The sequence below is a fragment of the Lonchura striata genome, chromosome Z (genome assembly GCF_050655825.1).
Source record: "Lonchura striata isolate lonStrDom1 chromosome Z, ASM5065582v1, whole genome shotgun sequence".
In the NCBI taxonomy this organism is placed as follows: Eukaryota; Metazoa; Chordata; class Aves; order Passeriformes; family Estrildidae; genus Lonchura; species Lonchura striata.
In genome coordinates this window covers 48,866,831-48,885,030 of record NC_140740.1, presented here as the reverse complement: position 1 = coordinate 48,885,030, position 18,200 = coordinate 48,866,831, and the positions used below count along the sequence as shown (strand labels likewise).

Genomic DNA, 18,200 nt, shown 5'->3' with positions numbered 1-18,200 from the left:
TTAAAAAACAGGTTGTAATTTTTCTGGGCTGCTGAGCATTGATGGCACTTCAGCTAAAATCTTATGTCCAGCTAGGAGCAAAGCACTGGCAGAGGGATGTAGCCAGACTGAAGAAGGTTGACAGGAGAGCAGCATGGAAGTCAGAAAGTCACTGAGAGTTACTTTTTATGAGGGTTGGTAGAGATAGGACATAGGGAATAGCTTTAAACTGATAGAGGGCAAGTTTAGATTAGGTACAAGGAAGAAAAATCTTTACAGTGAGGGTGGTGAGGCACTGGCAAAGGCTGCCCCATCCATGGAATTTTTCAAGACCAAGTTGGGCAGGGCTTTGGGCACCGTGGTCTAATGGATGTTACTGCCCTTGGCAGGGGGGTTGGATAATCCTTAAGATTTCTTCCAGTCCAAATCATTCTGTGATTTGAAGAACACAGATTGAGCAAAGCAAGTTTTGCTTTAGAAGGGAAAACAAGGAGTGAGTTAAATGCCAGCAACTCAGTGGAACATTTAAGGAGTGTTTAGCATCTGTACCCCAGAGCTGGTAGAGATACATGGTCACTACTGAATGCTCACAGATTGGATCTAGTATTTCATGCATATGCTGGTTTGCAGGAATTTATGTATATTTTGGCCTAAAAGTTACAAAGATGACAGCCTTTTTGTTAAAATATCATCATGATTTCATAGAATTTGCTGAAGTAACTGAAACCGAACCAGCTGCTTTAATGAGCTCCTTCTGAACAACCCAAGTGTTTCTATTAATCTGAGTTTAATATTTTTAGATTTTTGGATCTGAAGAAAGAAATAAGGTGGAACTCAATGCAAACATTCCATTTCAGGAAGCATATTTGTTTTCCTTGTGTATGAATTTTTTATCTATTCTGTGTTTAAAATGTTACGTATCTGTTCTGTGCAAATAATATTAAAATACTATTTTGGAGGTCATTGGCTGATTCTGATGCAGTTTATTTACAGTCCTAGAAAAATAGAGCCAAGGTCCCTGAGCTCAACAGTAGTAAATAATAATGAGAGGTAGATAAATAAATAATTTTAGATAGTGAATGCCAAATACAGTGCTAGTATAATTTCCTGAGTAGTGGCCTAACCAGCCTTTCTGCAGATGAAAAATCAAATAAATATCGGATAGAATTGAGTTTTGGGTGGAGAAATAAATATTCTACAATTTCCAGAGGGGCTTCATAAAAAACATAAAGAATGAAAAACACTAAAAAACTGTAGGTTGGATCTAATTTTAGATCAGTTAACACAATCAGGAAAAGCAGGAAAGCCTTCATACATAGAAAGCATTTTTAAGTATGAAAGTTTGTATGGTTGTTTTCTTTTTTACATTTTATTTTGACTTAGTAAGGGAGTTATTTTTCTTTAAAATCTGACTCTGAGTTACAGATTTGCAGCATCATAGTTATGGTAGAAGCATGTCAGCACTGTCTGCTTCTTCTTGTTCAGTGATCTCTGAAAAAATATTGCTTGTTTTGTCAACACACAGCTATGAGGAGCTACAATATCAAATTTCTGTTTGACATATTTCATTAGAAACAATGCAAAAGCTGAAATGGCTTTCTGTAAAATCTGTCTATCTGAGCAGGTAATAGAGTACCTAGAATTGCATGATTCTCCTTGTCACAAATGTATTGTGTTTTGTATAGAAAAGTGCTACATTGAGAAAATAGGCAAGGTGAAGCAAAATTTAGAGCACTAAAGTAATCACTTCAATCACACTGCCATAAAAAGAATTCTGCAGACAGAATTAAAATCACTTGTATCACTTACCATGACATCTCTTATCAAAGCAACTGGTGGATGTTATGGCTGCAGCTTTCACAGAGGGGCTGAGAGTTGGTGATAATTGCAGACTTTATATTCTTGCCTGAAAAATTTTTTTAGCTCCACCTCCACTGATATTATTGAACACAATTCACATCAGCTGGAATTCCACCGGTTGTATAACCATGGTCGGTCCATGCATGTGCACTGGGTCTCATCACTGTTGCACTTTGCAAAGGTATTTTTGTTTGAGAAGCCAGAAGCTCACACTGGTTATAGACCTAAGATGTCATTTTAGCTCTACTGACAAGAGGGGGGGGAAATCCTTCATTAAGGTTTTGAATTTCCTTTACTGTTCTTTTTTTTTTAAATTTGTTTGTGTTCCCAGTTCTGCAGTATTCTGTTTACACAAATGAGATTCACAGTACCAGGCTTTGCAACATTCAGTTCTTAATCTGCAAGAACTTTGAGGGGAAGAGTTGCACCTCTGTGCACTCTGTGGTGTTGTGTGAATGTTTATGCTGTACAAACCAGAGTAATGAGAGCAAATTTTCCTCCTTCAAAAGGATAAATCCTTTTGTTGAAAATTAATTAGTTTATTTGCATTATTCATAGGATTGCATTACTCTCATTACCAAAAACTTCTTTAAACACAGTCCTTTCTATGGCACAAACAAAGATAATAATGGTGGAAAAGATAAAAATAAATTCATCAACCAGGATGTGGAAGGCTTATAGTTACCCTGCATCCCTCTGAGACCAAGGAAGCAGCTTGTCTCAACTCTGTCAGGCACAAGATAAAACTCACTCAGCATTAGCACCTCTGCAGCACAAAGGGAGATAGTTTTAAAATTATTAAATAATGGTGCCTTGAAGTCACTACTGACTGGTGGGTTTAAGGTCCACTGCTTTTCTCAGCAAAGCATTTCAGGTTGCTGAGCATGAACAAATGGCTTTAATGCTGGGCAAGACTAGGGTCTTTAAATAGACCAAAACCTGAAGATAATTCTTGTGTTGATGTCTTTTGTTAATATGATAGTGTATGATGTTTAATTCAGGAAGATAGTTCTGGTTCTGCTGCAGAGTTTTCAGAGTGTTACAAAGGCAGGGATTATGTCAGTCCTTGCTTTGACCCTAATTTCAGCTCTAACTCATCTTCCATGCACAATTTATTTATCAGACCTGTGTCCTTTTTCTCTCTGATGTCTCAGTTTCAAGATTTCCTATTCACAAAGGCCATTGTCTGTGAGACAGGGAGGTTGGTGCTTGGCTGTTCTTACTCTGTAGATGGAATAGATTAAGGCCCTGATCCGTCACATAAAATCTTGTTTCAGAGGTCACTTGTTGCTCTTGGTACGGCTTTTCTCTTCCCTGTTGCTTCTGTGGGACATCTGTCTGAAAATAGCCTGAGTCTGTCGCATATTATCCCTGTTTCATAATTTGTCAAGCATAAAAAAAAAAGTTTGAAATTATTTTTTAAGTGCCAACAGGTAGATGAAAATGATGAATGACACGTAAGATCAGAAACAGGCGTCTGGCTGCTGTTTGAGAGAGGCTGACAGCAGTGATGAAAAGTTTAAATTACCTCTGAAATTACTCAGTAACCAGCTGATGGAAAACTTTCTTGTCAGTGCAATCCCACCCCTTCTCTAGTGATAGCTGGTTTCCCATCCATTTCTCCATCACAGCTGATGGCCTAGTTGCAGCCTCACTCAGCAGTGGCTGCTGATGTACCAGCGGCAGAGAGCACGCAGGTGTGAGGGAACCAGCCTCCAGCTGCTTCCCAAAAATCCACAGATGATGTTTCTCAGGCCTGTGCCACCCTGGCTCTGCTCAATTCTTCTAATTCTGCCAGTTCTGGCAAATGGCAGGGAAATGAGCAAATGGTTCAGCAAAGATTCTGTGCATTGCACTTCAGAGTCCTTCTGGTGTGTTGTCTGAATGAGTGTTCTTGTTTTCCTTTCAGCAAACCCCTGTGAGCTCCACTGCCGCCCAGTAGATGGCCATTTTTCAGAGAAGATGCTTGATGCAGTCACTGATGGCACTCCTTGCTTTGAAGGAAGGCACAGCCGGGATATCTGTATTAATGGCATGTGTAAGGTATTGGGTATGTTTGCATGTTTCTTTCTTTACAATTTAATTTGGAAAAGTTATGGGAAAATGCTTAACCATTTTTTTGGTAGGATCAAGGCCAAATACTCAATTTTATCACATTTTTGTAGCAAGTTTATAGCAAATGCTTTCCAGGTAGACATAAGAGTAATTTCCACCCTTTTTAATGAGTCTGTTTGACTGACTGCTGATTACTTTTGTTGCCTTTTAAGTCCTCTGTTTATTCCCCAGTATTTTAAAAGACCAGTTCAAGAAAATCTGTTTCTGATTACAGGTTTTCACAAAGTATTATAGCTTTAGGTTTGTAATTGTTGTCACCACTGTCTGGGGGGTTTTTCATGAAAATGTGATTTAATAATATATGTGTAGCTGTTCTGAGCTTTATATATGTGTATGTACATATATGTGTAGCTTTAATATGATCAAACTTTGCAGTTGAGAGCAATAAAAATTATTTTTGTTTACAACATTGAATTCAATAGTGTTATACAATGAGATAATTGGCAAATACAGGTTATATGGCTCAATATTATTGTGCATTGAAGAATAAGTATAATGGTCTCTACATATTTATGTGTTGGTAGCAGATTTCCAGGATGATGTGTGTGTCTGTATGGCATTTGAAGGAGTGCTCTGTAGATTCTATAACCTCCACAATCCTTTTAGTCACTTCCTTATAAATAAAGTGAGTACTTTTCTTGTAGGGGATATATTTACATCTGTGGTTTATTTCTTCACATTGAGGGTTTGTCCTGTACTTCCATGAAGCCTAATAGCTTTTTTGACTTTAGCATCTTTGGAAACAAAAGCAGGACTTGGTGACTTGTGGAAACTAAATTAGCTTATCCAGTATGGAAATTGTATGTCCCAAGCCACTTAATTGTATAACAATGCAAGCTGAAGGGACTTCAAGAAGTTGTCTGTTTCATCCCTTTACAAATTATATTCCTTTTTTGTCATTTTCCACATTCTTTTCTGAAAGACTTCTAGTGATGGAAACTTCACATTTTTAATACAGAGGGTGTTTGGTACACCCCTTTTAAACTTTTTAAATCCTTTTAAACATTTTTAAAAGAAGTTTAAAATCCTTTTTAAACTTCTTATTTTATTAAAATGACAGTGCCTCAGAGACCAGTAATAAAAGATGTGTTTTAAACTTTCCTTGGAACACTTGAATTTTGAAAGGCAGTTATTAAGACCCTGCTCAAGTTCACAGTGTAGATATCCTGCTTAACTTTGCTGAGAGCCAGGATGGGCCTTTGAACTATTATGGCGTTGAACAGCTCAAGCCAGAATGAATCATATCTTTAGCATATTGAAACATATAATAGATGTTGCATACCATAGCAGTACTTTTGACCTTCACTTGGAAGAGACCAATTACCAAATTCAGAAAGGCTGTCCTTGTGAAACATTCATTTTCTGATTTCCAGCCCAGCTGGACTGGGATCACTATGATTAATTTTACTTTCCATATGCTTTCTGTATTGAAACCTTGCCTGTGGCAGTTCAGATTTATACCTCTTTTAGTGATAGCAAGACTCAGTTAATCCAAATTGGGAGATCAAAGGTGGAAGAGAAGCTAATCTAATTGCAGTTTGTAGAGCCCAGATACACTTCAGCATTAACAGTTCTGTGGACCCAAAATTTCTGAAAAATTCCCTCCAAGGTGCTGTCAGCGTTGTACATGGTGACAGCTGCTTCACATCTCCTGGCAAACAGATTAATTTGGAGTCAGGATCACAGAATGAACAATATAGCCATGCAAAATGAGACCAAATTATGAATAGGTAACCCAAATAGCTCACAGTATTGAAAGATAGCATGCTTTCATCTGAAATAGGTACCCAGCACAACATCGGAAGAGAAGCTTTTTCATATATCTTCGTCTAATTTACTAGTATTTGAGTCCAGCTAGCTAAACACAATAGATACATTACAGGTCCTGGAGAATAAATCTGGAAATGCTTTTAATATAATTAGTCTGACACATCATTGTCGTCCTTTGATTGCAACATGTTGCTAATGATATGGAAAAGACATTCACAAGTGTTAAAGCACTGTTCTGGTTTTCAGAACTGTATCTCACAAGGGCACTTTACATTTGTTCTGAGTATGAAAATAACACTTCACTTTGGTCTTAAATTGAGAAAAAGAATTAAATTAATAAGATATTAGATCCACTGTCTAAATTGCTCACATGTGATTGGCATGTAGCTATTTTTTATCAAGTAAGTTCCGAGTTTTCCTACTGGGTATGTCAAAATAAGATAGATCCAATAAAGAATTTCATCTTCTAAATTCATCTGATTTTAATTGTTCAGAACAATCAGAGAAACTGGTCTTTCTTTGATGGGTAAATGTGGATTGAGATGCTTCATTTTAGCTGCTGAGGTATACTGGATGCTTTCCAGGCCTGACAAAGCCACAATGTTCATCTTCAAGTGAAAAGTAGGTACAGACTTCAATTGGTCCTTTTAATTTATCCAATATCTCCTAATTTTTTGGAAGTGCTTCCTGTGCATCAGTGCTCAAGGAAGGCTTACAGTGGTGTGTTGTTTGCATGGTATTCCTTTAGAACTTGTCAATTCAAAGACAAACGGAAGTTCTTAACTCATTTGAAGGCCTGGCCTATAAAATAGCTGGGTCCTCTTTCAACACTGTCCTTACACAGAAGAATTCTGTCAGGAAATCTGACAAGATCTGTCAGTAACTTAATCGCAAATCGTCAAGCTATCCTATGAGTAGGGTTTTTTTTACTGTATGCCTTAGCACTCATTTTTCAGTTGTGGTTTTCCCCCTTTCATTTGGGAGATCTTTAAAGCACATAGCCTATATTCCTGTGCTTAAATTATACATCCCAACTGCATTCTTAATTCTTACTAGATGAATCAGTTGTTCCCCCAGTGTTGATGAAGATACTGCCACCAGAGTATGGTTGTTTAGCACTGATAATTAGGATTTTTGATTAAGTACAAGCCATCACATCATCTAAAAGTGAAGGCTTACATGTTCATTGCACTGAAGTGTGCAGATGGTGAGGGTGGAGGATCTGGCATCTCTGATGTTTCTAGCAGGCGTTCATCTCCTGCACAGAATTTTGATAGGCCTAAGTGACCTTCAGTCATGCAAATCTGTGGTAATTCACAGTTGTGACTTTGGGAATTGATATTGTACTGGAGAATTACACAGCTGTGTAGTAGGGAAGGAACCTTTTTTTTCTCTTGCTGATAAGAGATTACACAGCTTGGATTTTTATGCAGTAACTTTACTGCTTTGCACTATGGTTCATCTTTCTCCTCACACTGCTATTCAAACAGGACATTTGATTCAGACACATATAGACAAATTACAAGACAAATTATTGACATCAGGACACATTTCTCTCCATTCAAGGCAATGTTAGTGTCAGCATGAAGTAAACATGATTTCTTTATTTGGAGACTTAGTGGGGAACACAAAAGGAGGGACGACCTTAACGTTCAACATAGCATTCACGTAATGGATATTCAAGCATTATGGCCCTTCAAGGCCATACCCTTCACTGACAGCAAGGACTTTTTGTATCTGCCCCCCACTGCCAGTCTGACACAAAATTCTCTCCCTCTGGAAATGGAAAAAGGCCAATATCTCTGTCTGTTTTCCCTTTAGTCCCTGAGCAGCAGGAAATAAATTGTTTCTCCTTCCTGTAATTCAGCCAGGCATTTCAGGTCAGTACATCTGCCTCTGCACTGTGTGCTGTGACCAGAAACAAAGCTGATCTCAGATACAGTAAAAAAGGCTCTTGGTGAGTGGGACAATGGCAAAGGGCTGCAAGGAGGGATGCTAAGTTGTGTTGCCCATGCCATGGCACACAGTGGTTCCTGTAACACAGCGTGGTTCACAGGCAAACGGTGCACAAGGTAAAAATATCAGAGCCTAATTGCTGCTAACATTCTTTCCTGATTTATAACCTGCATCAGTCTCCAGAACACCTTTAGCAACTGCTTGTCAGAAATTCATCATAGAGTTCAGGTTGGAATGGACATTAAGTATCATCTAGTTCTGGATCATCTAGTGCACATCTAGTATCATCTAGTGCACATTAATGGGTCATATTGACCTTCTGGAAAGCTTGAGTCATGTTCAGAAAACGTAGCAAATGCATCCACAAGAATAAGAATAATGAGGAAAGCAAGTAAAAAGAAGAATGAAGCATCTTGAAATTATTCTAATGGATGGCAAAAATAATGTGGTATTCAGTGGAGTGATAAAAGAAAACATGGTCTGGAAATTGAAGTTCATGGAAATGTATCCGGAGTAAATGAATGCTGTTTATTCTGACACATGAGAATATTGCTTTGTGAGGTTTTTTAATGGCTTTGTAAGATGAGGCCCTGCTGTTAGATGTGCAGGTCATGACACCACCAGCAGCACCCTGGGGCTGGGGAATAAAGCAAAGGCTTTATTTACTGCAGCAGAGTAAATTGTCTGCCCTGCCTCATTCTTGGGTATTCCAAAACCCCAGGAATATGTAGGAATGTTGCATGTATAGATGAGGCTCATATCTGATCAGATACAAACTGTTTCATATATCAGAAGAACCCTGAAATACAAACTGCTGCTGTGATTGGAAGGGACAAAGGGATTCCCTTCACATCACAGTGATGCCCTATTTTGATGCCACAGACCTGTTGCTAAAGGAAATGGTCAAGTGGGAAAAATCTGAGCTGATTGTGACTGAGCTGATGGAGGAGTACAGCCCATGCAGAAGCACTGATTTGCCAATCCCAGAGGCAGGGAAGTGATGATACTCTGTTGCTGCCATCTCAGTTAAAGCCAGGGCTGCAGCTGTTCTAATCAGAGCTAATTAGTTAAACCACTGGGGGTTTTTACATAACACAGTACTTGGAAGGGAAATATGCTCAGTGATATTCATTTCAAAGTATCTGATTGACAGTGTGAACTAGATAAATTAATTCTGTGTGCAGCCTCTCAAACAAGAATGCACAGTAAATAAAGAAGGACAGAAACCTTTTCCAAAATATGAATATGATAATCTGGCAAAAAATATACAATTTGAAGACAAGTAATTTTTAGAGAAGTTCAAAATACAAGCTCCCAGCAGTCACTAATCATATTTTCTAACAGCAAAGCACAAAGCACAAGAGTTCCATCTTCAGACTTTCCCCATCTTTCTGTTAAAGAATATATGTGCATAGTATAGAAAATAAACTTCAAATTCTATGACTCTCCAGCATGTCTTATTATTTCTCTGGTCTAATAATAGTCCAGATAACTATGACTTCACTGTTTGCAGATGATTAGCAGATGTACTAATAGTACAGTAGATGTACTGTGGAATGCATCACTGAGAAAACAGCAACACTTCAGCCTCTCTAAATTATTAGGAAATGTTGAAGATAAACTGGTGAAGAGACAGTTCTGAACTCTCGGAAAGATAAACATCCTGTTAGTGGTGTCTGTGTATTTTGAATAGTTGATTAAATCCATCCCTGGTCAAATAGCTACATACTTGGAGGCAGAAAGTTAGTCACCTTGCTATTGTTATCTCTGTAATCTGTTCTGCTCTTAAGTGTGGTCCATGGGGCCAGGATCTGTCTGTGTGCAAGACATTGCAAAACCTTCAATTTTTTGAAAGTGGCCTTTACTGAAAGGAGGGAGAAGCTCAGTCTGTTGCAGAACCTTTTGACATAGCTGTGACTTTTCAGAGTCGGGGTGAAAGGTGCTGGATATGAATTGGCAGTAAGTGATGGACGCAGATGCATCTTTTTTTTTTAATCTTCTTTTAAGTGATGCAGTTTGGCACCATCTGTACTTTTAGGCATTTCCTTGCTTCTGTTTCTCACAGTTTCTCTAATTGTTCATTAAATCTTTGGGACTTAGACAAATGTTTACATGTTTCTTAAGCTGAAAATTATAGAAGAATACTAGAGAATGCAGGAGCCTGTATGCTTCAGTTAGTCTAACAGATGGATTTTCCTGTCAGAATCTTGCAGAAACATACAGTAGCTGAGGTACTGAAGGTAAAATAAGATCAACATCGGAAGAAGTTTATATATGAGATTTTCATATATCAAGAGGGTGTTAGACAGGCTGGCAGGTATAGCACCTGAAAGCTTATTTTGAGAAAAATCAGCTGAGAAAACCTGTCTTGGGGTGACTTTATGATACTGTATCCCCTATCTCAAACCAAGACAAAACCTTGGCATACTACCAGACTTCTGGTTATTTATCTGTATCATGGGCCTCCAGGTATCTTAGATGCTATTAACAACCACTAAGTGTTGGACTTTATGCTGCATTCTGCAATCTTGCTTGCTTTTGAACAGAGGCAGAAAAAACATCCCCAAACCAAATGCAAATTCCATTGAAATTTAAAGACATTAGAGCACAGAATTTTTGGGTTTTTTCCTAACTCAGAATCAATACATTTTTCCCTTTCTTCCTGTAGCAAGCATAAACTGGAAAATCAGTTTTTACTAGAACTTGACCCACTTGACCCATTGTATCTGGACCAATGCCCCTATGCTGGCAAGCTAGAGAGAGTCATTGATGCCTGCTGAAAAGTTTCTTCATGTCAGGGGTGTTGACTGTAGTAGAGGTTCTTTGCTGTGAGATGGCCACAAAAAGCTGGCAGAGCTTTCAGTTCTGTTACTGCATTGTGTTCCCAGGAACCTGTGAATAGCTCTATGACATAAGAAAGCAGACAGAAATCCTAAATGTAGTGCCCAGTCCCCGATAATGATACCATTTGGGTGGCACATTTCTGTCTCAACTGACTGGTCACTACTGTATGTTTTGTGACATGGAGATGCTTATTGTTTGTTAGTTTGTTTTTCACCTTGGTGTAATACACTGTACAGGATATATACTACTCCCCTGCTCAGAAGTGCAGTGATAGATGAGAACTCAGTAATTCATTGTGGAGGCTGCATTTATTCTGACACTGTTTTTCTTCTAGGCTGTTGGCTGTGATTATGAGATAAATTCCAATGCAACAGAAGACCAGTGTGGAGTTTGCCTGGGAGATGGCTCTACTTGTCATACAGTGAAGAGGATGTTTAATCAAAGTGAAGGATTTGGTAATATGGGTTCTTCCTTTAAATTCTTCCGTTGGTGAAGTAATTTCTCTACATAAAAATGATTAAAGTGCTTCTCGTTGAAAATTGAGTGATCATCTACGTGGGAAATTGTAAATGGGTGTTTCAGTGAATCATGCTTCTGCCAGAAAAAAAATTCATGCTCTTTGCATAGTCATATCTGGTCATCATTTGATCTGCAATGCTGAATAAAACTACTCTTTCCTCACTGAATTTGGAAAGGAAAAACAAATTCTTCAGTCCTTGTAGAGCTGTGCATACAGCAAGGGTTTCATTAATTTGTTCATGTCTGTTTTAGGAGTATGTAGATTTAATTTTAATGAAACAGGGAAGGTTTAATAGCATCTGAGGGTTGCCATTTCACAGGTGTGCAGAAGCACCTGCAGTAAGGTTACTCCAGGATTTAATGAGCCCAGTGTGTAGGTAAGACAGCTGACAATTTGACTTGTATTGAATCTTGGATCTCTAGATCCTTATCAAATGGAACCACATAACCAGAAACAATTACATAAACACTATTCACAGAATTTTAAAACAGAAATTTATTATGTTGAGTGACAAGCTCAGAAGCTTGCCACTGATTAACTTTCCTTTCAAAATCAGATAATATTTACTGGGAATCAGCAGGAGGCTCTGGGAAATCAGGAAGTAATTTAGCTGGTGGGGAGGGCCAAGGAAAAGGCAGAAGGCAGAAGATGATACACTGAGCAAATGGTAATTTCCCTTACCAGACAATTGCAATACATTTAAAATAAGGTTTATGAGCAGCATCAGGTGATTCAGACAAAATTAACTATGCAAAATCTTGAAAGGATATACATTGTGTTGTAAGTCTTATAGTTTTTATGTTTTGTGTTTTGAACAAATGTTATTCTAATTAAATAGAAAAAAATCCTCAAAACATCAACCCAACCCTACTGTAAAAGGGCACCAACATTGCAAAGCCAAGCTACCAGAATGTGATATAATTAAGATTTTCTATGCTGTGTTAATTTGTCCTGGTTGTAGGTATGTCTTCTAATCAAGTCTTTAGTTACATAATCACACACTATGTTTAGAACATGTCATCTCTTGACTGAATGAATAGAACATTTGGGAAAATGATTAGACTTGTTTACTTACAGTAGACCTAGACAACTGATTTACTGAATAAAAGAAGTCATTCAGTGAGCTTCCAGATTTTCTTACTTCATTCACTTAGAAAAAACTGATTCACTTAGGAAAAAATGTTTGGATTTCCACAGTCAGTCAAGGAGACTTGCAAAAGGTAACATTCAGAAAATGCTCCTTCTTAAACATCAATCACTGGAAATCCATGTATATAATTATATATTATCAATCCAATTAGGAAAGAGCTGAAGTAGACAGATTCTGTTTTGTACCATAAGCAGCATAGGATGTTTTAACCAATATTTATTACACCACGAAAGAGCTGCTAAGATGTTAAAGACTCTTGGGCACTTATTTACAGCAGCAGGTTGTTGTGCAGCATATAAATAGTTCTGGTAGGAGAAGAGCATTGGTACTGAAGATAGCTTAGCATGCCCAGTGTGGTTTATCTCACTCATGTGAGATAAATCAAAGGTGATAAGCTCATTTCACAAAAAAGGTGAACAGGATGTGACTCTCAGAATTTAATTCATCACCTCAGAAAGGTGTCATGAGAACTGGGGAACTCATGTTCCAGTCTTTAAGTAAACCAGCACAAAAGGCAGCTCACACTCCTAGTGCACCAACTTGTAACAATGCCATCCATCTAATTTCTAGAGCCCAGCTAGGGGCAATAGCAAGAAAGCTACCTGTGTTTGTGTTCAAGTATCTATGTGACCTTCCTATTTTTACAATTTAGTAGCAACAACTACAGCAGCTTCCTGTAAGGTGAGAAGAACAGAATCATCACATATTGCCTGTGATGTGAACAAAATTCTGTAATTAGATGCTTTGGGTCTTTCATAACACACAGACCAAAAATCTCTAAACAGATAACTACCCATGAAGAGCCCTTGAACTTTGTTATGAATATTGGTAGTTTACAAAATGTGCTGAATTTATAATAATAATTTGAGGCATTTGAATAATATTATTTTGTTATTGTTGTTGTAAGGCAAACAGTCACAGAGAAGTTAAATGCCTTAAGAGAAGGTTCATGGAATTCTGTGCATACCTGTACATTGGGTGCAGATGGAAATGTTCTTTGCAAATTGAAAAAAAAACCTTTCCCACAACAGGCTGTTAATTTGTTGGAACTCCCTGGTATTTCTCCAGATGGCAGTATGCCAGAGCCCTCGGGTATGGTTATGGAAATATTGGTGCTCATGTGTGGAGTAGATTTCCCCTGGCACAGCTCTGAATGTCATTCACCTCCTCATTCCTTCTAAATGCCATTGGCATTGCCTAAACACTACTCCCCAGCTGGTACTAGAAACCCTGACTTGGAAAGTCACACTATTAACAAACTGAAATACAAGCTTTGTGACAGCACATTTGTGTATTTTTTCAAGCAAAGCTGTTGTTTTAATCATCTTACAAATAAATAAAATGCAGTGACATTTCTGTTGTTCCCCTACATACATTTTTCTTGTCTCTTAGGATATGTTGATATTGGGCTAATTCCAAAAGGTGCAAGGGGAATCAAAGTCATGGAAGTTACAGAATCAGGAAATTTCCTTGCTATGCGAAGCAAAGATCCTGAAAAATACTACCTGAATGGAGGCTTTATCATCCAGTGGAATGGTGAATACAAAGTGGCTGGCACAATATTTCAGTATGACAGAACAGGGGATCTAGAAAATTTGACTGCTCCAGGACCCACCAATGAATCAATATGGATTCAGGTAAACAAGAGATCAGGAGCAGAACCTGCTCATTTGCATGCATGGCAGCAGAGTGTGTCGGGACCCTGGAAGTGGGGCTGGGAAAAATATGTATATTGGTATATAAAGTTCTATTAATGTGCTGTCTTGAAAAAAAAAAAAAAAACAAAAAAACCCAAAAAACAAACAAACAAAAAAAAAAAAACCAAAAAAAAAAAAAACAAAAAAACAGTTGAGCACTTTTGGAGAGAAATAAGCACTTTGCTTTTGAGGGTTTTTCATCCTGCCTAAGAACACAAGTTGTGTATTGCACTCCAATATTTGTTAAGGGCTAGTATAATCCTGTACTGCCACTAGGACGGGGATCCTGTTGCCTGTAGATGGTCAGTCTTTTGCCCAAACTTTCTTGTCTCTTGCACCAAATTTGACCAACATACGGCTGTGATGTGAACCAGATCCAGATGAAAAAATAGTTGTCACAAAAAGGGAGCTCACGTCAGGCAGTGAACAGTGAGAGCTAGGGACAGCTGGCAGCAGTGACAGTTTACGCAGTGCAAGAAAAGCATACAGCATTACACAGATGGGTTAATTGCTTATGGTAAGTGAAACTCACACATTTATCATCCACAGAGGCTGATTTCTTTTGTTTCTTTCATGTTGCTTTATGGATTCTGACTTAAACATAACCAGCTTCTATCAGTTCTGAAAAAATAATTTGGAAGTGGCCCATTGATCTTTGGAAGTATCTCTCATGGCTTGTCTGCGTGTGTATCCACCATGCAGTCAAAAGAAGTATTAGGGGTGTGATGGGAGACCACTTTCACGCTTTGAATATCTGGTGAGAAGACAAAACTCATGAGTGCTCAGACTCCACTTTTAGTACAACTGGGAAGAAGAGTAAAAGTTCATGGCTTAAATATTTTTTTCCCTTGATGATGTTTACTTTCTACCTCTTGGGTGAATTTCTTGAGTGCCCCTTCTCAGCTGGATTTTTTCTTCTTAATTCAGAAACACTGAAAATAATAATAAAGCACTGTCTGAATAGCATCTGTAATTTTCTGACTTAATGGTTGTTTTGTAACAGCTATTTCAGAAGGTAGTAAAATTATAATTAATAATGGAGATAAGCAATAGCTCTTAATCAACAGCATAGGGGTGCTTTGGATGGATGTTTTCTTATATTTAGTAGAATACCAATTATGGTGACCCATTTATTCCCACCCGTATTTGCAAAATACATGGTAAACAGCTGTGCCTTTGAAAAATTCATGTCATGCCACTGTCGACAAAGAAGTGGAAATTTTGCAAGTCTGCTTCTCTGAACTGGTAGCAGACTGTATGAGGAGTTTTAATTATTCCGGTTTCACACTTGAAAGCTTTTGACCAGTAGTTTATTAAGTAAACAATTAATAAACCCCACTCTCTCCAGCTGCTTTTTCAAGAAACTAACCCTGGAATTGAGTATGAATACACTGTACGCAAAGAAGAAAGTAATGAGAATGAGATTGGAGAGCCAGAGTATTTTTGGCAATATGGAGAGTGGACAGCCTGCAGTGTTACCTGTGGAAGAGGTAATTCCTCACTTCCTTTTTCTCTTACTGTTTGCCTTTGTTACAGAGTAGTCCTCAAAGAGGCATTTGGTGGGAAATCAGATCACATAGTTACAAAAAGAATGTGAGGAATCACTTGTTTACTTTAAGGGTGGCAGAGCACTGGAACAGGCTGCCCAGAGAGGCTGTGGAATCTCCTTCTCTGGAGACATTACAACTCTGCCTGGTTGTGATCCTGTGCAGTTTGCTGCAGGAGACCCTGCTTTAGCAGGGGGTTGGGCTACATGATCTCCAGAGGTTCCTTCCAGCCCCAGCCTTTCCGTGATTCTATGAATAATGTATTTTGACTTCTAAATAAGCATTTCTAAAATTATGTAATAGGTTTCCAATAGGTTTCTCAAACACCCGCCCTGAGATTCTCAGCTTCTGTGAACCAAAGTAAGAAGGTTCTTGCCCTCATAATTTTTTGTTAATACTGTTCACCATAGCCCTTCTTTTCAGCAATACAAATTTATGACCTATTGTTTCTCTATTAAGTCTAATAACTACAAAAAGTGTTCTTCATTTCTGTCCTGCCTTGATAAGCAATAACTCTTTTTTGTATATTGCTCAGTAATTACTTAATTGCAATTAGTCTTGGGAACTTCCATGTGTTTGTCCGTTTGGCAATAGCTTGGGTACCACTGCAGCTGTACTGCAGTTCCATGCAGCATATTAAACCAGACAAGCAGAATGATAACTGTGGAGTAGGATCTAACAACAGGTCTAGAAGTTGGATTCTGGTAACTCACACAAAATGCTAGCAGGAGAACTTCTTCTGAAGTAGCTAACATCAGTGAGATAAAGTTAATATTTGTAGTAAACCAACAAAAGGATATAGTGACCAAATATTTCTATTAGTAATTTTTTTATGCATCTATTGTGGGAATAATTTTGAAAATGTGACAAAAAGGTTGTATGTGAAGGGAAATCTGAACTTGGGGGAAAGGAATTGTAGCCTTCTGTCTTGAATTAGCTTTTGATTTTCACAGGACAGTGAAAGAATTCTGGAGATAAAACCATAAGCTATTTCTTCGGCCATTCTGTACAGTGTGAAAACTGTACAGAAGAGTAGAAGATCAGTGTTACAACCAGACCAATAATATGGATGCTACTCTAATGCTAGAGTATTGTTAATAGTTTTTGGTAGTTACTGTTTTTTTAACTGCTTTGCAAAAGAAAAGAAAAAGGACAAACAAGTGATGTAATTAACCCAGTTGTGAATCTAGAAGTAGCGATGATTGCAGGAATAACATTTTTAAATCTCTTCTGCCAGAGAAGACTCTAAAATGATGTATTTTCAGTGGTTTAGACAAAAGGCATTTTATGATCTAATTTTATAAGATTAAAAAAATAACTGCTAAAAGCCTAGTCAAAAATATCCCATCCCAAAAACATCCACATATTATTTAAAGATACTTATATCTATATATAAAATCAACATATTATAGAGATGTGTGTTCATATATATGTATGCTTGTTTAGATAGATGTTGTGCTTTTTTTCTGGGTTTTTTTTTTTGAGAATAGTCTCTCAGCAAAAAACTTTATGTGCTTTCTGATGGGGAGACACCCACCTTTTTCTTTAAACATTTGCACTAAACAAGTGGTTTTGCTTAATTGTGTTCTGTAACTTTTATTTCTGATACTGTCTAATTCTTAGTCATGTTTAATGTAAAAATTGTTGTGATAAAAAGGGAAGAGGAGGGGAATGTGTTAGTAGACTGTTATGCTGTTTTGAGGTTCCTTTTTCATCAGCTGCAGTTTTCCAGAACTGTTTCTCACTAGCTAAATTGTAGCTCTGTGTTCTCTCCTCTGGCTAACAGACTGTGTGGTGTGTGGCTTTATTTTCTACCACATGGGTTATTTAGATAGGTAACTGTGGTATGTGAGGTTTTAACAGCTCTTATTTACTAATTGACTTCCTCTCTTTGCTACATTTGTGCTCTTAGTAGGTGCTTCTTGAGTTACTACCTTTGTATAAGTAGAAATCATGTGTTTCAGACAGGATTATGGACTTGGTGGCATCGGTTGGAAGGGGAACCAAGAGGTGCATCCCAGTTCATGAAGGGCACAGACACCTCACCAGTTCTCTGCATTCCTTCATGGACAGAAGAAAATAAATTAATAAACCTGGAGCCCTCTTTCCTCTGAGATATAGACATTTAGAGAAGTAACAGGACAGGTCTAAAGAAGGATGTAGTTTGCTAATGCAATGATGCAATCAGGGTATTTTCTCTCACTCCCTGCTCATGAAAACAGAGAAATCCTGGCACAGAGCTCCAATGCATCACTTGGAATGGGAAAGTCTGATATGCCAATCTGCCTGCAGCTCTCTGCAGGTTCACGTTGTATTTGGGTGTGATCAGGCTATCAGGATGAGCATCACTGTTCATAGCACCATTAAGGCTGGAAACAACTGCAAGATCAGGGAGTCCCAAGCCTTGACCAAACACGACCTTGTCAACTAAACTGTGGCCCCAGGTGCCACATCCAGTTGTTTCTGGAACATTCCTAGGGATGGTGACTCCGCCACTTCCCTGGGCACCCTGTTCCAATGCTTGACTACCCTTTCAGGGAAGAAATTCTCTCTGATGTTGGGCTGACTTCCACAAAATTTCCTTTTGGCTGTGAACAATTTGATTGATTTTATGTGAATGTTCACTTTGCTTAGATTCAGAACTTATTGCTGTTGGCATTAACACACTTGTTGTACCAAATCACTGGCCTTTTGAAATGTTCTGAGAAGTTTATAAGGTAAAAGTGCACTGAAGTAGACAAGATCATCTTCGGCTATGGCTG

General features: G+C 38.1%; 1 protein-coding gene across 9 annotated transcripts in view; it reads left to right on the top strand.

Moving 5' to 3' along the window:
- ADAMTS12 (ADAM metallopeptidase with thrombospondin type 1 motif 12) overlaps window positions 1-18,200 on the top strand; it is a 145,849-nt gene that overhangs the window by 95,074 nt on the left and 32,575 nt on the right. For all 9 annotated transcript variants that reach the window (XR_014951664.1, XM_085567863.1, XM_085567861.1 and 6 more), the window contains 4 exons: window positions 3,749-3,882; window positions 10,859-10,979; window positions 13,587-13,831; window positions 15,240-15,381. Coding sequence is in view for 8 of the 9 variants with exons in the window: in XM_085567863.1 (XP_085423989.1) it covers window positions 3,749-3,882; window positions 10,859-10,979; window positions 13,587-13,831; window positions 15,240-15,381 (642 nt within the window). In the remaining variant the exon portion in view is untranslated. The remainder of the gene's footprint in view (window positions 1-3,748; window positions 3,883-10,858; window positions 10,980-13,586; window positions 13,832-15,239; window positions 15,382-18,200) is intronic.